Raw genomic sequence first — 22,134 nt, 5'->3', positions numbered from 1 at the left:
TGCTTCCTCTGAGGTTTTAGGGAAGCCCCCTTTCCTCCAGGACTCTATGCTTCACAGCAACAGTGCCTAGCAGGTGACTGAGTCAAAATAATCACGCAAAAGCAATGAACAAAAAGGATCAATGGTTCCCATTTTGTTTTTCTGATCTACCTGCAGTCACTGAACTATAAAGAACTAAACCAGAAGAGCAGCAGGCCTTTCCTAGCACTTCCATTCTCAAGCTGCGGAAAGCAGCTCTCTGTTATCTTTCACTCTCTGAATTCCAGAGACCCCAAGGGCATTCCAATGAGGTTCAAAAACTATGATCCACACTGGTCCACACTGAAGCTAACTAACTGCACCAGGAGATCCAATGGCCTCTGCACACACATATTAGACACACTCACTTGATTTCCAGACAGATAACAAGTTTCTGTGGTACAAGGAAAACATGACCCCTGTTCTATTAGCCACTGCTCAAGGCCCACTCTGAAGCCAAAGGTTCACACATGTCAAGAGATCATGTATGACCAGACAAGCAAAAAGGCCTTGCCTTTATGAGGGAAGCGAAGACCGACAGTGACAATGTGAACATATGAGGGGCGTACCTGCTGCATCAATTCAGCTGCTTCATCATCTCCATTGCCCACACCAGGATTCTTTCGCACCATTCCGGGGCCAGCCTTAGGAGCTGCAGTAGTCCTCTGTGTTGCAATGGGTCTCTGTGGGGCTGAAAGAAGACTAACCATGTTAGGAGAAATGTCAAAAACTAACTAATACACAAAAAGCAAGAAGTCAGTGATCAACTAACAACTGTCCACAGATAGGTCAACAAAGGTAATCGATACTAGAAAGCCCAGATATAAACAGCACAATACCCCCAACACATTTGCCCAAAGTAGTTCTTGTCCTGGCAGTAGACTTAAGTAATAATTCTGGCAGGCTCCTTCATGCTAGGGATAATCTTCCTGTAAGATCTTCACTCTGCTGCAGTGAACAAAAAGTACAATCATTCAGGTATAAACAGCACTGATGGACCTTAACTCAAGCAAGGCAGCTTCATGGATCAAAGGCAAGCCCTGTATAAAGAGCAGATCAAATCCCAGCTGGTACTGCAGTGCCCTGTGCCCCATCTGGAAAAGTAGCTCCCTCTAACTCATCACCTCAGACTCACTGGACTACGTAAGGGAAGGAGCTCACAAAGGCTAGGAGCAGAGCCCACCCTTACTGCTGGAACTCAGAGCTTATGTCTTAGATGTCCACAGGCCAGGAGAGATGTACAGGTCTCTCAGTGTTTATAGCTAAAGGCAGACAAAACAGTGACAGAAAAAGATCTGCAAGTTATGTTATGTTAATGAGAAAAGGCTCCACTTCAAGATAAATGTAACACTCCTCACTTTGGTTACTTACCCAACAACTCTATAAAACACAGATTCTATGTATGCCAGGCTGAGACATCACTCATCTTCCTAGCACCCCAAAATCTATAACCACAGACCTTTTTGTTCACAGTCATAGGCATTTCCTTTGAATGAAGCTCTCTGGTACTTGCTTATCCTGAACACTGAATGTTTACTGCAAGACTCAATTGTTGGTAGCATCTGAAATATGCTATATCCAAGATTACCTAGATAGTCACCACTTTCAACAGCTAAGGAATAAAAAGTATACATTTCTGAGGGCAATCAGAACCTCCTCCACTGCTGTTGGTATGGCAATAGCCAGCTGCTTTGGAAAAAACAGGCAGTTTTGTGAATACTTTCATGTAGCCCAGGAGTATGGCTTCAAAATAAACTCTTGGGTATTCACCAAAGAGAAATGAAAATGTACTCCACACAGAAACTATACCTGAACCTTCACTGTAGCATTAATCATGACAGCCAAACACTAGCAACAACTCAAATGGCCATCAACTGACAGATGAGGAAGTCCACACAATGGAATATTCAATAAAAACAATCAAGTACTAAGCTAGGCTGCTTGGGAGGATACAGTAAGAACATCACAAGTTCAAGAACCCATTTGGGAATTTCTAAGATCCTGTCTCAAAATTCCAGGGACAGGGGGAGCCTGGAATACTTCACAAGTACACAGCTCCCCTAGCCTATGTGAGACCCAGGTACTTGGAGAAAGATAGGACAGACACACAAGAAAAAAGTATCAGCTGGTATAGTGGTGAATGCTTCAATCCCAGCTTTGGGACACAAAGGCAGTCTCATGAGTTTGAGGGCACCTTTGTTTATCTAATGAGTTCAGATAAGCCAGAGTTACATAGTGAAAATAGTCCTCCCCACCCCATCCCCCAAAAACTATAGCACAGATGAACTTTCCATCATTACGCTAAGGAAGCCAGACACAAAGATGACAATTACACATATTCTATGTTAGTATATACAGAAAATGTCTAAAGCCAGCAAAGCCATAGAGAGAAAACAGATCAGTGAGTGCCTAGAGCTAGGGATGGGAGGAAGGTTGGAGGAAATGAAAAGTGATTGCCACTGAACACAAATGGGTTTCTCTCTGGGTCATCAAAATATCCTAAAACCAGTTGTGATAATAATATTTATAAAATTCTTTAAAACAAAAAAGGAGGGGGGGTACATTCACATCTTTAATCCCAACACTTGGAAAGCAGAAGTCAGACTGGTCTACATAGTGAGTTCCAGAATATTCAGAGCTACACAGTAAGACTTGTCTAAAGAAAGAAAGAAATTAAAAAAAAAAAAGTGAGGGCTTCTTAAAGCTTTACTGGTTTTCCTGGTTTTCAGTCAGTAAAATGCTTGCCTTGAAACTCTTTAAGACTTGAGCTGTATCCCCAGAATCCATGTAACAGTACATGCTTGTAATCCTAGGGATGTGGAGGCTAAGACGAGCAGATCCCAGAGGCTCTCTAGCAAGCCAGCTTTGCATATTAGGCCAATTCCAGACCAATGAGATATTTCAAAAAGCAGATGAATGGTACCTGAGAAATACCCAAGGTTTGTCTTCGATCTCCAAATGCACCTGCATACACACACACAAGAAAGGGGGCTAAAGGATGGTTCAGAAGCTAAGAGTCCTTGCTGCTCTTCCAGAGGATCTGGTTCAATTCCCAGCACCCACATGGTGGCTCACAACCCACCATTTCTAATTTCAGTTCCAGGGAATACAACACCCTCTTCTGGCTTCTGAGGGTATCAGGCACGTGATGTATACAGACATACATTCAAACAAAAAAACCCATACACATTAAAAAAATTAATTTGTTTTTAGGTTAAAGGGGTAAAAAATATATGGTATGTGAATTCTTTTTCAATAAAGCTATTCAAACAAAACTCCAGTAAGTGGAGCAGAAGGAACAATGTTCAAAGTCACCCTTGGCTACACACTGAATTCAAGGCCAGCCTAGGCCAGAGACCCTGTCTCAAAAAGAGACCTCCATCTTTAGCAGGGAGTAGTGGCTCACAACATATGCACATGTTCTATAAATATACTACAAAACACACCATGGGAAACCCAACAAGCCCAAACCTAAGACTCTCTACAAACCACTTCCCCCTCCATCCTAGCCCGTGTCAGCAGCAAAGCAAACTATAAGCAGCTCTCATGCTAAACTCCACGAAGGAAGCCAAACTCAGGCACAGAAAGCTGGCCTACAGAATGATGGCATAATGATGCAGACAGCCTAGAAGAATCCCTCAAAGATTGAGAAAGCTCTTAAGACCCTAAGCTTTAGAGCTACCTGTAACTTACTTACCTCTTGGGTGTTTATAAAGGGTCCCAATTTCCCACGTAACTAAAGCTCTTGTATGTGAGCTAGCATAGGGAAATTCTATTGCAACCAACAACACCCCTTTGGTAAAACATCATACAGTCACTCACCCAGGCCAGAGGCAAGTGCTAACTTCCCACTGTACAGAGGAGGGAGACGTGAGGACAGGGGTGAAGAGGCTCCCACAGAGCTGCAGAGCACAGGGATGTATCTGCCACGTGCCAGAGTCCACACCCTTTCAAAAGCACACAGCAAAACTCTTTACTCAGAGCCGCAGCATAACCCATATGGAGCACCTATGCCCAAGCACTACCAATTTTTTTCCTTTTAAGAATAAAAACTTCTGGTTCAGTGTTGAATGAGTGGAAGTGGTTCTGTTTACCTGCAGTACTGGAGCCGAGAGGTTTCTTCGGTTTACTCAAAGCTGGGGCGACAAGAGAAGGAGCCACTGCAGTTTCTTGACCTTGTCTGGCAGCTACAGGATCATACTCTTTTCCATCATAATTTGCATCAAAAAACTTCTTGAACCATTGAACAAATTCAAAATTGTCCTGAAATTTTCCTTTTACTAATTTATCCACAGGAATTATCTGCAGAGAAAAATCAAGACCATTCAGAACAAAGCAGAGGGCTTTGGCAAACATCAAACCTGTCCACTCATCAAAACAACACAAAGCTCTCCCAAAAGGGTTGCTAAGATCAGTTTGCATTCAATACAGTACCAATCCTTAGCCAGCCCTCCAAACTCCTGAGAAAAAAATGTTGAACAAAAAAGGAACAAGGACCAGAACAAGGTTTAGTGCCTACCTGGTATGCACATGACCTTGTACTGAATCCCCAGCACCACTGAGGAACCAGTATCACCAAAGTCATATACACACACCAAGACACAAATGAAAGGCAACTTCACTGCACCATGAAGAGAAATTCCCTGGCTGAGTGCAGTGCCACACGTTTGTGAACACTCTGGGAACTAAGGCAGGAACACGTCAAACTTGAGGTTAACCTAGGAAAACTCTATCTAGAAAGGGAGGGGGGAGGCTGGAAAGATGGCTCAGCAGTTAAAAGGATGCTCTTCCAGAGGATCTAAGTTCAATTCCCAGCAACCACACAGCAGCTCACAACTGTCTGCAACTCCCAATTCCAGGAAATCTTACACCTTCACACAGACTACACATGCAGGAAAAATACCAATGCACATAAAATAGAAGTAAATATATTATTAGAAAAGGAGGGAAGAGGAGAGGAGAGTAACAACAAGTCAAGGTACAGGATCAAGTACAGTATATTTTTATAGAAGTAATCTAGAAATTAAGATATTTAGATGTCATTCTAGTAAAGATTAAATAATACTTAAAATGAAACAGAACACTAGTCTGATACATGGCCAGTGAGATGGGTAAAGGTGCTGTCACACATGCACTCGTGTGTGCTTGTGCGCTCACACACCCCTCAATAAAATGTGACAAAAGAAAATTTTAGGGCTGGAGAAATCACAAAATGATTAAGGGCACTTGTTGCTCTTGCAGAGAGCAACCTGCACTGCTCCTGGGTTTGGTTCCTAGTAACCAAATGGTGGCTCACTGCAACTGCCATCCAGGAGACCCAACCCCTCTTCTGACCTCTACAGGCACCAGGCACACACAGGATACAATGCATAAATGCAACTAAAACATTCATACACATAGAATAAATCTTTTTAAAGTAAACTGTTAATCACTGGTTTAGATTTACACGCTGACTGCCCCAAAGCATTACTAAACTTAGACAATAAAGAAAGAAGACAGTGAGGGAAGCAGGAAGGAAGGGTAAGAAAAACCTGGTTCCCTGTAATCATGTTAACAAAAACAAGAAGTAACATAAATCAGCAAGAGAAAAGTGTCCAAAACTACTTTAAGATAGCCAGGCAGAGTTCCTCACACCTATGAACCCATCACTCAGGAAGACGGGACAAGAAGATCAAAGGAATTCAAAGCCAGCCTGGGGGCTACACAGTGAGCTCAAGACCAACCTGAGCTAAACAGACTTGCAAGGCCAGGTGAGGTGGCACATGCCTTTAATCCCAGTACTAGAGAGGCAGAGGCAGAAGGTTCTTTGTGAGTTTGAGACCACCCTGGCCTACATTGTAAGTTCCAGCACAGTCAGGACTATACAGAAAGACTTGTCTCAAAAAGACTATTAAAAAAAGGGAGGAGGGCAGAGAGATGACTCAGTGGGTAAAGATACATGCTGCCAAACCTAAAGACCTGATTTCCCAGTTGTCTGCAGATCTACAAATGCACTTCCATGTGCACGGATGGATATACATACATGCATGTATACACATACATACACACACACACACACACACACACCTCTTTGTAAAACAAAACTAAAGATTAAGTTAAAAATTTTAAATATACGAAAGTAACCTAAACAAACGAATAAAGTTTACTTACTTTGTCAACGCCCATCCTCTTGAAGCCTGCTTGTAGTATTTTGAAGTTCTGGATATATTCATGTTCTAGCTTAGCTTGGAATTTCACTTTCTTCAAGGCAATGGATCCAGGGAAGAGCATGTCCATAAACTGACAATATGCAGCCCCTGAATCAACAATAACACAAAAACATTAATAAACTCTGGGTCACTGAGTACCACTTTGTCCCCAAGACAGAATCTCACTATACAGCCCTGGCTAGCCTAGAAGTTGCTATGTCTTCCAGGCTGGCCTGCCTCTGTCTGAGTGCTGGGATTAAAGGCATATACCAATATGACACACTCTAAATGCTACTAGTGAAAAAACATGGTCATCTACATTTACTTAACCCAAATATAATTTTATTAAAGACAGGTTTCGTGTCACCTAGGCTACGGTCAAATTCAATGGAGCTGAGAATAACCTGGAATTTTTGATCCTCCTTCCTCTACTCCCTGAGGGCTGAGATTTTTAAGCTGGAAACAACAGATCCCATTATATGTGTGGAACTCAGGATAAAACCCCGGGCTTCTGTATACTAGGCAAGTATTCCACATTCCCAGACCTGGCACACAGCTGTAAAGTCTGTACAGAAAACCATAGACAGCCAAAGGCTGGGGTCACAGAGGCAGCTCAGTAGTTAAGAACTCTTGCAGTGGACCCCAATTTAGTTTCTAATATCCATGTCAGGTGGCTCTTCACCATCTGCCATTGCAGCTCCAGAGAAATCTACACTTCTGTGAGCAACAGCACACATGCACACATACACGCACAACTTCAAGTAATAGAAATAAATATTTTTTTGGAAAAGTTTATATGAATACAAAATAAAATTTTAAAAATCTACTAACAAAGGGCTAGAAAGCTGGCTTAGCAGTTAAGAGCACTAGGTCCTGCAGAGGACCTAGATTTGATTCCCAGCACTCACAGAGCACCTTGCACTTGTCTATAACATCAGTTTCCAAGGGATCCAATGTCCTTTTCTGACACCACCGGTACCTGGCACATATGTGCTGCACAGACATACATGCAAGTGAAACACTCATACACATAAATAATAAATAATTTTTAAATATATTAACAAAATAGAGTCTTATGTTTGGTTTTAAAAATAGGATCTTGCTATGTAAATCTAGCTGGCCTGGAAACTTACTACAGAGCCTAGGCTGGCCATGAACTCATAACAATCCCATTGCCTCAATCTCTAGAGTCAAAGTCAAAGCTGGTTTTATCTGACAAATTCTGCAACATACTTTCAATTTGGAAAACAGGCGGAAAGTGAAGATTACTATGAAAGTCTAACGCTTGTTAGAAACTGTCATAAATACTAGAAAGAAAAATGCTCAGAACAATAAAACGAAAAAAAGAGTCAACAACACATTTTCTAAGTCTTCACAAACATATATACTCCTCTCCATTGTGGCACATGCATGACCACAGACATCCATCAAACACATACAGTTTTTGTTTTGTTTTGTTTTGTTTTGTTTTGAGACAAAGTCTAGCAATGTAGATCAGGCTGGCCTTGAACTCACAAAGATATACCCACTCCTGACTCTTAAATTCAGGGATTAAAGACATGCACCACCACACCCAGCACAGTATTAATTTTTCTTAGAGTTAAATAGTAAACAAATATACTAACCAACAAACCACTTAGCATCAGAAACTACCTGTCTCTCAGTAAATCTACTCAAAGAATCATCTGTTTTTATTTTAGAATTCAGAGTCCTCAGAAATATTACAACTTTTAAAAACTAAACATGGGAGCTGGGGATGTAGCTCAGTGATAGAGCTGCAAGGATCTGAGTTCAAGTCCCAACACAAAGAAAAAGATTAAAAGCAAGGCCCAAAATATGTGGCTCAGTAAGTAAATACCACAGAGGCTAAAGACGAACCATAGCATTACACTGAGCTCCTGATTCCCATGTGTGACTGTTTACCACATTAGAAGCCTATAGGCTACCACACAGTTGAGAAAAGCAATATTTTCTAGAAGAGCAGTATTCCACATAACTACACTCTCACTGACCCACCCAATCAGTGTATGTCTATATAAAAAAATTTTTAATTAATTAATTAATAAGGTCCCTGTGATGGTTTGTATGTGCTTGGTTCAGGGAGTGGCACTATTAGGAGGTGTGGCTTTGTTGAGTAGGTGAGTCACTCCTAGCTATCTGGAGGCCAGTATTCTGCTAGTGGTCCTCAGATGAAGATGCAGAACTCAGTTCCACCTGTACCATGTCTGCCTGGATGCTGCCATGCTCCCACCTTGATGATAATGGACTGAACCTCTGAACCTGTAAGCCAGCCCCAACTAAGAGTCCTTGTAAGAGTTCTCTTGGTCATGGTGTCTGTTCACAGAAAAAAAAAAAACAAAAAACAAAAAAAACAAAAAACACTAAGACAGTCCCATTAAAAGAGGTAGTGATAGACTGCAGCAGTAGAAAGCTTCCCAAGGGTTTTTGGTTGGTTGGTTAGTTGGTTGGTTGGTTGGTTAGTTGGCTTTTTGGTTGGTTGGTTGGTTGATTAGAGACAGGGCCTTGCTTTGTAGCCCAAGTTGGTCTGAAACTCTCAATAAATCCTCCGTTTTGCAACTCTCAAATGCTGAGATTACAGATTTGTACCACCATGCCCAGTCCTGTCCTTTTCATAAATATCTCAGATAGGAGGGAAAAAGTTAAAAGGGGGGAATCCTTTCTAGTCTCTGCCTGAACAACAAAGTAGCAGTAACTAGGGCAAAGGTTGACAACTTAAGCACAGCTTCAAGACAACTGAGGAAGACCTTGTTTCAGTGGCCCATCAGCCTTCAGCAAATAAGAGTCCACTCAGGCTGTGTCTTGACAGCGTGGATTGATGAGAGGAAACTGAGGCACAGTATCAGCGTATCCACTGGCTGTCACAGCTCCACTCTAAGGCTCTGCTCGAAAACAGAGACCACAAAATACAATGCCAGGGCACTAATTTCAAGTGCACTGATGTTCAACCTGGTTCAGTTCAGAGCACTTTTGCAAAATATAATGAAAATCATAGCCAATATTCCCTTATACTATGATACACATCTGTAATCCCAGAAGCTAAAAAAGGCAGATCATGAGTTCAAGGCCAGCCAGAACCCAGAAAAGGCCAGATACAATGTAATCTGTAATCCTCTCATTCCTAAAGCAAACAGGAAAGGGTCATAGGGCATCACCTAGAAGCTGAGGGCCCAGCAAGCCTGGAGTACATAGAGTGGCAGAAAAGAGAGAAGAGAACCAACTCAGGACCTGCCCGCTGTCCTCCACATGCATACATACCATGGCACACTAGAGTCCTCACACCATACATCACACACAAAATAAGTAACTCCAGTGCTTTAATATTAACATGCACAAAACACACATGACTACTAAAAGTGATACAGGTGGGGATCCATCCCGTAATCAGCCACCAAACGCAGACACTATTGCACATGCCAGCAAGATTTTGCTGAAAGGACCCTGATATAGCTGTCTCTTGTGAGGCTATGCCAGTGCCTGGCAAACACAGAAGTGGATCACAGTCAGCTACTGGATGGAACACAGGGCCCCTAATGGAGGAGCTAGAGAAAGTATCCAAATAGCTGAAGGGGTCTGCAACCCTATAGGTGGAACAACAATATGAACTAACCAGTACCCCCAGAGCTTGTGTCTCTAGCTGCTTATGTAGCAGAAGATGGCCTAGTCAGCCATCACTGGGAAGAGAGGCCCCTTGGTCTTGCAAACTTTATATGCCCCAGTACAGGGGAACACCAGGGCCAAGAAGTGGGAGTGGGTAGGTAGGGGAGTGGGGGTGGGGGGGAATAGGGGACTTTCCAGATAGCATTTGAAATGTAAATGAAGAAAATACCTAATAAAAAATTGGAAAAAGGAAAAAAAAAAGTGATACAGAGCCGGGCGTGGTGGCGCACGCCTTTAATCCCAGCACTCGGGAGGCAGAGGCAGGCGGATTTCTGAGTTCGAGGCCAGCCTGGTCTACAAAGTGAGTTCCAGGACAACCAGGACTATACAGAGAAACCCTGTCTCAAAAAACCAAAAAAAAAAAAAAGTGATAAAGGCTTCAAAGAGCACATGCAACTTGATATTCTTAGATATAAATAAAATCTGCGAAAGGGCAGGGGGGGTGTCATTAATGCAGACCTTAAAATGTAAGCTGAAAATACTTTTAACAAGGAAAAATACTATTTTGATTTTAAAACAATAAACAGAATTGTATAACTTGCTTTTTCTTGTATGTTACTCACTTTAACATTCTGAGAGGCAAGAAACTAGAAACAAACTATACAACCAAGAAAAGAAATTAAGGCCGGTTTGGTGGCGCACACCTTTAGTCCCAGCACTTGGGAGGCAGAGGCAGGCGGATTTCTGAGTTCGAGGCCAGCCTGGTCTACAGAGTGAGTTCCAGGACAGCCAGGGCTACACAGAGAAACCCTGTCTCGAACACCCCCCACCCAAAAAAAGACTGTGCATTGTGAAATTTCTGATCTTTTTGATCTGATAAAGAAGACTCAGACCCAGTACTGAAGGTTTTAGACACACACAGCGCTGTAAGCCTCCCCTTCCCTGACTCCAGGCTGCAGCTTATCCTGTGTGGTTTGAAGCTACGAGTGAGAGCTGCTTTCAAAACAGCAATGTGAATACAATGACAGAACCTACCCGCTCCCAGTGCCATCCCACTCGGCTTTCAAGAGCACATGGCACTGAACACAAGTTTACTAACACATCACTCATGTCTTTCACTCACCACTTTCTACTAAGGAAAAATACCTTATCTGGGCTAAGAATAGTGGCAGGAGCCAGAAAAAGCAAATACTTTACGGAGTTTATGGTAAATAGTATTATAATTAATTATATACAATTATATTTCTTCAATTCTCTTCCAAATGCTTCTTTAAAAATGCAACACATGCCACATGTAATTAATTTCATATGTGTAATGATATACAGATAATCCAAAGACATGAAAAGCAGAGGCAGGAGAATACCACAAGCTAAGACGCCAGCTATCCTTTATTACAGGGTAACACTTTGTCTCAAAATAAAATAAAATAAAATAAAATAAATTGGTCACGTGGGGGTTCAGTACTTAGGAGCACTGGCTGCTCTTTGGGAGGATTCATTTCCCAGCACCCACCAGACAGCTCACAAGCACCTCTAACTCTGGCTCCAGGGGATTCAAGTATCCTCCTAGCCTACTTAGTCATCTGTGCACACATGACACACACACAAATACTAGGTTCAAACCCAGGCTCTGCAATGTCTAAGCTATGTCCCATGGGCAAACTCCTCATCTTTAAAACGAAGAGCTATTTTCTCACTTCCAGAGTCTAACACACAACCAACACTATTATTAAGGGATCCTGACAACAGCCAAGCTGGTCAGCCAAGACTACTGCCCAAGTTCACAGCTGAGGAAACAGTACTAGAAGACCATCAAGGAATTCATCCAAAATCACATGGCTCAGAGCAGACTAAAGGCCTCTTCATGCCATGACGTGTCTATGACAGCTCACTGCCTAAATAAGAAAAGCCTGGGGCCAGACTGGAACATGCACAACTTATCTACACAGGAAGAGAAGCATCTTCTAATTAAGTGAGAAATGTTTTGGACTGTATTTAAAGACAGAAATAAATTTTAGGAAAAAAATTGCTGGTGAGAAAGCAGTCTCCAATGAAAATGAAGATGACCTCACTCCCACATTACTCAGAGATCACGGGCAAACAAGTGCTTTAAAAGACTTCAAAAAATGGTGGCACAGCAATAAAAAGCTGAGAAAATTAACAGGAGACAGAGGACAGCAGCACAAATCTAAGGCAGCCTATTCTATAACAAAATAAGATTAATAAAAGCCACTCTTGGGACCCACTAATCACTGTATGCCTCACGTATTGCCTTCCTCTGGAAAACAGGAAAACAGATTGGACCTCACACAGCAAATAAGGCAAAGAAATGAAACCAAGACAAAGACTAGGAGCCCCTCCACCCACAAAAAAAAAAAGGGGGGGGGGGAGGAAGTCCAAAAGCCAAACCCCTCAGGAAGCAGCTAAGGATCAGCAGCCTCTTTAGATCAACCCAAATGGTAGGCACCAGCCAGTTAAGGAAAAAATCTGTAGAAATAGGGTGTGGGGATTGAAGAATGTGAGTTCTTCATTTGGAAAAAGGCTCAAATCCCTATTGTGTTCTTGGTTCTATCTGCTCAATTCATTATTCAAATTCTCTAAGCCATCCATCTTCCCCATTTGAAATTGGAGGTGTGCCTTCCTCTTGGAGACACTCAGAGAACTAAAGGGAGGTGTTTGAGGAGAACACTTACAGACCCGAGTCTGCTGGTACAGGGTATCTGCAATCCCAGCTTCTTAGGAACTCAGATAGAAGAATCATAAATTATAGGCTCCAGGGTGAGTTAGAGCCAGACTGAGAAATTTAGGAAGACATAGTCTCAAAACTTAATTTAGAAAGGGCCGGGGCTCATGGCTGTGCATTTGTATAGTATTTGTTAACTCCTGTGTTTAACCTCTAAGTAATACAAAACAAAAGTTACTTACTAAAAGAAGCAGGATTCTGATTCTGGGTCCTAACTGATACCTTTCCCCAGTGAGGACTGAAGCCAGAGACTTGGGCATGTCAGCCATGCTTTCTTTAACCAGAACTCCATCCACACCCACAAGAGGAGAACTTCAGTAGTTGGAGGAAAATACCCAATCCTCCCTCTATCCCCCCCTCCCCCCAACAGTGAGGGGGTTTTGTTTATTTGGTTGGTTGATCTGGTTTTGGTTTTTAAATAAGATTTATTTATTTTATGTGAGTACACTGTCACTCTCTTCAGACACACCAGAAAAGGGCATCAGATCCCATTACAGATGGTTGTGACCTACCATGTGGTTGCTGGAAACTGAACTCAGGACCTCTGGAAGAGCAGATAGTACTCCTAACTGCTGAGCTATCTCTCCAGCCCCTTGTTTTTTGTTTTTTTGAGAGAGGGTTTCACTATGTAGCCTTGGATGACCTGGTGTTTGCTATGTAGGCTATGTAGACCAGGCTGGCCTCAAACCCAGAGCTCTGCCTGCCTCTGCCTCCCAAATGCTAAGATTAAAAACATGTGCCACACACTCAGCTCTGGTGTGTGTGTGCACGTGCACACATGCGTGCGCGTATGCACATGTATGTGTCTTCATATTCTTGAACTCATGTGTTACTGTGGCAGATCCAGTTTTAACAGCTGTGACATGCAAAGCTGGGGAAATGGCCCAGTGGGTGAGAACACTTGCTCCTACAAGCACACGGAATATATTCAACTCTGACTCCCCAGCACCCATGTTAACAAACAGGCACGATGTGCATGCCTAAACCCCGACATTAGGAGGACAGACCGGCAGATCTCAAGACCTCACCAGTCAGCCTACCAGAGACTGAAAGCCTAGTCAAAACAACAAGTTTCCACTTCCACTTCAGTGTCAGACCCTGTCTCAAGGCAACTCAAAGGGGAAGAGCAACAGACAAGACACTGACGGCCTCCACATGCAAGTACAAAGACATTCATACCCACACTCTCCAATGAATACCTCCCCCCTTCTCTCTCTCTCTCTCTCTCTCTCTCTCTCTCTCACACACACACACACACACACAGACACACACACACACACACACACACACACACACACACACCCTGGCATGCTCTTTAAGTATGTAAAGTTAGGAGAACTCTTTAAGTCAATAAATAAAAAATTACCACTGGGTGTGTGTCCCAGCCCTGGGGTGAGGACAGGAAAATTCAAGGTCACATTCATACATAATCAAGTTTGAAGCTAGCCTGAACAACCTAAGACCTGACTTAATCTCTACTGGCTTCCAAGGCACTGCATGCACATGGTACACAGACATACATATGAACAAAAACCCATCACACAAAAAGTAATAAACCAAAGATAAGCACATTCATGGTAAATAGTAATTACTAAGAGCATAAAGTCCATTTCATTTGCTCCAGTGTCCTACTTCCAGAAATCACTGAGGAAATGGGTGATCTATGAAGCTGAGAGCAGTAGCATAGGCTTGTCCCTGCACTCGAGAGAACCAAGCAGGAGGACCACCAAGGGTTTGAGGACAGCCTAGGCTACATGGAGTGAGTTCCAGGCCTGTGGGCTCCAGAATGAGGTCCTGTTTTACATAAATAAATAGCAGGAAAAAAAGGTTAATATTAAAGGGTACTTAACCATGCCATAATAAAAATAAAATGGAGGGCTGGCAAGATAGCTCAGCGGGTAAGAGCACTGACTACTCTTCCAAAGGTCCTGAGTTCAAGTCCCAGCAACCACATGGTGGTTCACAACCACCCGTAATGAGATCTGACGCCCTCTTCTGGTGTCTGAAGACAGCTACAGTGTACTTATGTATAACAATAAATACATCTTTAATAAATAAATAAATAAGAAAATTAAAAAAAAAAAAATCAACGGCCAAAAGTGAGTATAAGAACAAATAACTATAGTAAAAACATGGAAAGAGCATATAGCAAAAATACGCTCTTATATAGCATATATATATATATATATGTATATATATAGAGAGGGAGAGGGAGAGGGAGAGGGAGAGGGAGAGGGAGAGGGAGAGGGAGAGGGAGGGAGGGAGAACGCTCTTCAAAATAATCACTTCTAAGTTACTGACACTGAAGAATAGCTCATGAAAAGCTGGAACGAATAATATATACATACAGACAGTAACAAAAGAAAATTCCCGACAATGATGCTCTGAGTGATAGGACTCCTAGAACCCCTCCCTCCCACCACTTGCCTACATGTAGTCCAATTCTCACACAGAAACAGGTTTTGCTCTTGTTTTCACTCATTGCATCTCTGGGAAATGGTAACTTTGATGAAACTGGCCCCAGATACTTGACTCAGTCTTTTTCTTCTTGGGAATAAAAACCATACCTGATGCATTAATATAAAAACAGCTGGCTGGGTACACTGTTCAGTGATAAAGCACTAGCTAGCATATGTGAGGCTCAGCACTCAATCTCAGGCAACAAAAAAAAAAGTAAATTAACATAAGAACACCATTACAGTTCTGTGGCCACATGAGCTCTGAGTGAGCTGAGCCAGGGATAGATGTAGCCTCGGCAAAAGGCAGTGGGCATGCAGGCTAGAAGCATGTTCTTCTAAAAACTGTATTCATTTATTTACTTTTGAAACAGAGCACCATGTGCCCCAGACTGGCCTCAAACTCACTAAGCAGCCAAAGCAAAACCTTGACCATCTGATCACCTGCGGTGGCTTCCACATCTAGGTTCATGCGGCCTTGGGAATCAAACCCAGTGCTCTGTGAATGCTAGGTAAGTACCCTATCAACTAAGCCACACATCCCAGCACTCAGCATGGGTAAAGCTGAAAGAAAAAAAAAATCTATAATCTCTTTGCGGTGGCTCCATATAGAGGCCTACGCAAACCCTCAAGCCACATGTACTTTTAAAAAGTGGTCTCCTGAACCAAACATGGTAGCCCACACCTTTAATCTCAGCACCTAGGAGGCAGAAGCAAGTGGATCTCTGAGTTGAAGACCTGCCTGCCTGGTCTATAGAGTAAACCCCAGAACAGCCATGGCTATATAGGAAAAACATGTCTTAAAAAATATTAAAGGGGGCAGTAGGAGGGGGGGTGCTTACCTGAACACAACTGTTCTATCTTTGTCAGATTCAACTGCAGAGATTCATTGATCCAAGCCAGCATGTCATGTCGACTTAGGTTATCACTGGTGACTGACGTAGAGTACACATTCACTGCCATCTTCTACAACACGTAATAAAGAGAGAAGGCTCCTGTTACAGTGAGCATGAAGTGAGGGCAAGCAGTTCCCACAGTCACCAAGAACAAACCTGTACAAATGTTCAATTTTAAGCACAGCCTTATTCCCTAAGGGGTGAAACCAGATACTAGGATTCCAGTCATAAGCTGCAGTTCCATGCATAAAATGGCCTGCAATAAATTGCCTCAAACCAGTCAGTCTAATACTCAGACATCATGTTGATAAGACTAACACACAATTACAAGCCACAAAAGGCACGAAGGGATCAAGCATGTATTTGATGAAAGGAGGCTAGTGCACAAACAATGGTCTACTCAAAAAACTAGCTCAAGGGCTGGGGGCAGAGCATGTGTTCTACATGTTTGGTGTCTGGGCTCAACCTTCAACACCACAGAAAACTTAACAAAGGTGGGTGTGGTGGTAACATACCTGTACTCAGGAGGCTGAGGCAGGAGGCTCAAGGTCCAGGTCAGCATGAGCTACAGCATGACCTTATCTCAAGTCATCATCAACAGCATAGAAACCTAGAGCTGAGGGCACGGCTAACCAGGAGTGCTATGCTTGCCTATGCACCAAGCCTTGGGCCAATCCCTAGCAATGCTACCTACTTTCACAGGTTTCAACAGCCTAGTACTGTACATAGGTGAGGTCACGCGACAGCCTCTCAGAGTCCTTGGCACCCACTGTTCTTTGCTGCACACCCTAGAAACTAGAGGGTACCTGAGCACCAACCAAGCATGAGGTCTTTTGAAGACACTGTTACTGAACTGACAATCCTCTTTAAGGCTCCTTTACTCTGTTCATTTCAAGGATGAAGAAAAGGAGGCCCTGAATATTTACTGCCAAGCCTGCTCAGCCTTATTTTCCTGTTTCTCAGAAAATGCTGCCCCTTACCTTTCTGTCAAACTTCTGAAATAATCTCTTTTTATTTGGGGATGCAGATCTTGCCATGTTCCCTCAAACTCCTAGGCTCATGCTATTCTCTTGCCTCAGGTTTGGAAGTAGTTGGGACTACATGCACCAATCACTATAGTCAACTACAAGTCTCAATTAAAACACTAGGAAGGAAATGTGGGTGTCATACTCTGACTCCCTGGTCAGTCATTCCCTCATTCTCTGTATATTTTATTGTGTTTTTGCGTGCATGTGTGTGGAGGTCAAAAGAAAACTTTCAGGAGTTGATTCTCTCCTATCATGTAGCTCCCAGGGATCAAATTCAGTTGTTAAGGTTAGCTGGCAAGCACCTTTACCTGCTGAGCCATCTCACCAGCCCAAACAATAGATTTTATAGGGACTGGGAGATTTAGAATTGTTCTTATTCCCTGAGACATCAAACTTGTCAATGGAGTAAGGGATAAAATTCACAGCAATTTAGAACAACCACGAGACCCCAGCCCTTAGCTCTCTTGGGAAGCTTCACTCCCTCCTAGTTACCTAGTAATTAGTAAGCGAGGGTCTCTTCCCGCACTCTTATCCTGCATGGAGTTGCTTCGAGCCTTGAGTCACACAACTCCAGTCTGGGTTCCCTAAGCCAGTGCTCGTCTTAGAGCAGGGGTAACTAGGTCTACAGACATGGGGCAGTTTATGCCCAATATCCCTGTCCTCGTCCTCCTTCCCACAACCTCACACTTCACACAGGGCCTTGAACAGAATGAGTGTTAGGTAAATGTTGCTTGTCTCAGAATATGGGGGAAGAAAAGGTGCTGTCTTAGTCAGGGTTTCTATTCCTGCACAAACATCAGGACCAAGAAGCACTTGGGGAAGAAAGGGTTTTATTCAGCTTACACATCCACATTGCTGTTCATCACCAAAGGAAGTCAGGACTGGAACTCAAGCAGGTCAGGAAGCAGGAACTGATGCAGAGGCTAATGGAGGCACTTCCCCAACTGAAGCTCCTTTCTCTGTGGTAACTCCAGTGTGTGTCAAGTTGACACAGAAAACCAGCCAGTATACAGGTGTCTACATAAACTTTTCAGAAAGCTAACTTTCAACACTCTATACACTCCCCAAAAATCAGCTGACAGAACTACCACACAAAACAGCACAACTTAGTTTCTCAGTGCATAGGTAGATTATTCATGTCTCCATAGCACTTCATTCAAACCTCTGGGATTATAATTATCACACTAAAACTGACACTATTCCTCCATTTCTGAGCCTCCCAGAATTAGGAGACCAGATTTAGGCCAGGACAAAACTGGAGGACCTGGACTTGAACATGAATCCATTCCATTAGCTGTGATTTTAGGCAAGTTACTGAACTCAGTGTGGCTCAGCTCTAAACACAACCATCTGAAAAGGATCTCACAGAGAGCTGTATGAAGTAAGGAAGGAAACAGAGCTGGCATCATATCAAACCTAAGCATAGTTACAAACGAGGTCAGGGCAGAGACTGCCTCTCTTTTATGCTATCTTCAGTGCTAAAAACTGTGCCTGATATCTGCTGCCAACACCTCTCAAGATCCCCTACAAGCCCTCACTCAAATTAGTCTATCTCAATCTGTTCCTACACAGCAGCCAGAAAGAATTTTCTGAATCACAAATCACATGAGGTATCTCTCTCCTGTTTAAAAAACCCTGGATGAACACATAAAATGCATACTCTGTGCAGAATGCTATTAAGTACCAATAAGAGCCATCCAGACTGAGTGATGTGATTTCAGACTGAGCACTTACCATCTAGCTTGGGTCTATATGTACACATTGGGTATTGTGTGTCTCATGCTATCATAAAATAAAAGCAGCTGGTAAAGCCACATGTGTCTCCTGACCACACCCCAGCTCAGAAAAGGTTAATGGCCCTTCACCACCATGTAATTTCAAACTCTTTCATTAGCAGTACATTAATACCAGGTCCCATGTGCTCCACGAGCTCTGTGGCCACTAAATACATGGGATTAGGCACCCTGTGGATGTGCAATAAACATCCACTCACTCAACCAATTAATTGACTCTTCCAGGCAGTCAAAACAGAGCCTACCTCTCCAGCAAAGCTCTTTCTCACTTTCTGGTAAGAATGTTTGAGCCAGAAGTGAAGGCCCATGCCCATAAACCTAGATAGCACTCAAAAAGCTGAGGCAGAGACACCACTCCAAATTCAGGACAAGTGTGGGACACAGAGCATTCTAGGCCAACCTAGGGTACAAGATAAGGTCCTGTCTCAGAACAACTAACAAAAATGTCCACTGCTTAGCCTCAGTGCAATACCCTTGAGTTCAACACATACCCCACCTTTTCAGGGCTCTCTGAGCTAAGCAAGGTACAACCACAAGAAAAATCCCCTTTCCGTCTACTCAAGTATTTCTCTCCCTTCAGTGACTCTCCCAGGAGTCTCCCTAACTAGTTCTAGTCAGCCTTTTCACACACTATCTCATGACCTAGCTCAATAGCTAGATGACCTTCAATTTTTGATCCTCCTGCATCTACCTCCCAAGTGTAAGGACTACAGGCATGTTCACCACACTTGGCTCCCTACCCACTTCAATTCAGTGTAGGATAAAGTACACCCTATTCCTCTCCAAGTACCATCCAGAGTCCTATGGAAAGGCAAGAGGGAGGTGGCACTAAAAAGAGCTATGTGACCCTGTATGAAACATGTCTCCTTTCCTCAGAAATGGCTTACCTGTAAAATGAATAAGACCCTACCTTCCTCACAGAGCTGTGGTAAGTATCAGAAAAGCACACCGCCTCCCAAGCTTCTATGTCCTGGCACTTTGACACCACAAAAGTATGAAACAGTTTCTAGATGGAGAAGGAGGAGTAGCACACAGGATATGACTCTGGAGTTGAGTTACTTGCTGGACAACGTAAGGCAAGTCCTTTCCCTACCCAAAGTCTCAGACTCGCCTCTGTAAAAGAATGATGAGCAGCTCAGCACAGTGGGGGAACTGCAGTCACCTCTCAGCCCCACAGAGAAAATAAAATGAGCAAAACACAACAGAGGGGAAAGAAAGAGAATAAAGATAGCATCTTTTCAAGGCAATGTGACTATTAAATGACACAATGCTACATCAAGCTCTTAACACAATGCCTTATACACAAGTGCCCATTAAAGAGCTATCTTGATTAATGCTAGTCAAGACATCCCATCACCGGCAGACATCAGGCCTAGCTGAACTTCCCTCAATGGGCCACCGGATCCTCATCGCCAAGATGCAGAGGTCAGGCTATACCCTGCAGTACTGGTATCGCCCTTTTACAGTAATTACAGAAATTATCTTGGCCATGTATTCATTTTCTTGCTTCCTGGCTCTCTACCCACAAAGCAGACTCCTAGAAAGCATGTCTTTGCCTGTCTACTCCCTGATGAGACCGGGGCCTAGCATTTACTAGGCACTCAACCACCACCCGCGGACCGCCTGACTTCTGCCAGGCACCGAGCTGAAACCTTTCTGTGCTTAATTCTACTGTCTCCATTTTACGGAGGAGGAAACTGAGGCACGGGGAGGCTGAAGCGCCTGCCTAAGGTCGCACTCTGCGGCCAACTCCGCGGACCAACTCCCACCCATTATGCAACGACGCCTCCTACACCCAGGGTCCCCACCGCGCCCCTCGCGCGCGCGCGCGCGCGCCCGTGGGCACACACCCTCCAGGCCCAGCCGCAAAGTCAGGACTTCGCCGGTCACCACTAGGCAGCCCCCACTTCCGGCCCACGCCCCGCCCCCGGGACAACGGAGCGCGCGCCCCCGGCCCAGGCCGCGCACCGGATCGCGGCCCCGCCCTTCCCCCCCACTGCCCGCGCGGCTCCGCACTGCTCACGAGGAGCCGCCTCCCGTGAATTCCCGACTGCTGCCGCCGCCCGGGCCCGCCAGCCGCCTCACCGGCTTTCTCAGGACCCGCGTCCGCCGTCCGCGCGCCCGGCTCCGGTTCCGTCTTCGTCTCGTTCAAACCGTCGGACCCCGCCCGCCCGCGCGCGATGACCTCACACGCACCCCGCCGTGACGCGCCGACGCAGGGGCTCGTCATCTCCCGCCCGGCCTTTTATAGAGACGGACTGGCCTGCGAGCCGGAGGCGGGGCCGAATGCTTGATCGACAGCTGGCATGCCCGGGGGCGGGGAGCAAGCCTGTTGGGCACGTGGTCAGTTGCGACCAATGACGTGTGAGTCCTCTGAGGAGGCGGAGTCCAGTTGCACATTCTGGTTTGCTGTAGCCCAGAAGAAAATTCGTTTGACCAAGATGGATTAATGAATAGGCTCGGGAGGAAGGTTAGCTCGCCTAGCATACATGAATCCCTGGTTTCAGTCCCCAACACCACAGATGGCAGCTGTGGTGGAACACACCTATCTTGCCAGCAAATCGTTTTGTCATCATCCCAGACCCTCTCTCTGGGAGTTCAGCCTGAGGTACACGAGACCCTGTCTCAGAAAGAAAAAACTGGGAGTGCTAGGCCACTCGTGTACACTTGGACAGGAAAGAGAATCACTGTAAATTCAAGGCCAGCCTGGTCTACAGTAGCAAGCTAGCCAGAGCTACACAGCGAGATCTGGTCTCAACAAAGAAAAAATGGCCATCGAAATGCTTTAGCAGGTGCATGCCCCCAAACCTGACAACATGAGTTCAAACCCCAGGACCCACTGATAGAAGGTGAGACGCGAGTCCTGCAAGTTGTCCTCTGACTAACACACATGGGCAGTGCCACTCGCATGCCTACACACACGCAAATATGCCCACAAATAACTGTGGTGGTATGAACGTTTAATCCCAGGACTCAGTAGGTAGAGACAAGAGAATCTCTGAGATCAAGGCCAGCCAGAGAGCTACACAGTTATTGTTTGCCTTTAAATTTAAAAAAAAAAAAAAAGATTTGGCGCCTGTTTTAGTTAGTGTTACAATTCCTGTAATGAAACATGACCAAAGCAACTTGGAGAGGAGAGTGCTTATTTAGCTTACTCTTCCATATTATCTCTGTTCATCACTGAAGGAAAACAGGGCAGGAACCTAGAGCCAGGAGTGGATGCAGAAGCCATGGAGGGATGTCGGTTACTAGCTTACTCCTCATGGCTTGCTCAGCCTGCTTTCTTATACAACCTGTCTTAGTCAGGGTTTCTATTCCTGCACAAACATCATGACCAAGAAGCACTTGGGGAGGAAAGGATTTATTCAGCTTACTCTCCCACATTGCTGTTCAT

The 22,134-nt window shown here is 44.2% G+C and overlaps 1 protein-coding gene across 1 annotated transcript in view; it reads right to left on the bottom strand.

Annotated features, from left to right (window-relative positions):
• Mapre1 (microtubule-associated protein, RP/EB family, member 1) overlaps nt 1–20,958 on the bottom strand; it is a 32,031-nt gene extending 11,073 nt beyond the window's left edge. Inside the window, exons 1-5 of the mRNA NM_007896.3 lie at nt 20,826–20,958; nt 15,866–15,989; nt 6,169–6,314; nt 4,113–4,320; nt 588–709 (exon numbers count right to left, since the gene is read on the bottom strand). Of these exons, the coding sequence (NP_031922.1) occupies nt 588–709; nt 4,113–4,320; nt 6,169–6,314; nt 15,866–15,986 (597 nt within the window). The 5' untranslated portion in view covers nt 15,987–15,989; nt 20,826–20,958. The remainder of the gene's footprint in view (nt 1–587; nt 710–4,112; nt 4,321–6,168; nt 6,315–15,865; nt 15,990–20,825) is intronic.
• Between the last annotated feature and the right edge of the window lie 1,176 nt (nt 20,959–22,134).

Source organism: Mus musculus, chromosome 2 (assembly GCF_000001635.26).
Source record: "Mus musculus strain C57BL/6J chromosome 2, GRCm38.p6 C57BL/6J".
Taxonomy (NCBI): domain Eukaryota; kingdom Metazoa; phylum Chordata; class Mammalia; order Rodentia; family Muridae; genus Mus; species Mus musculus.
This window is presented reverse-complemented; position numbering and strand designations above follow the sequence as displayed.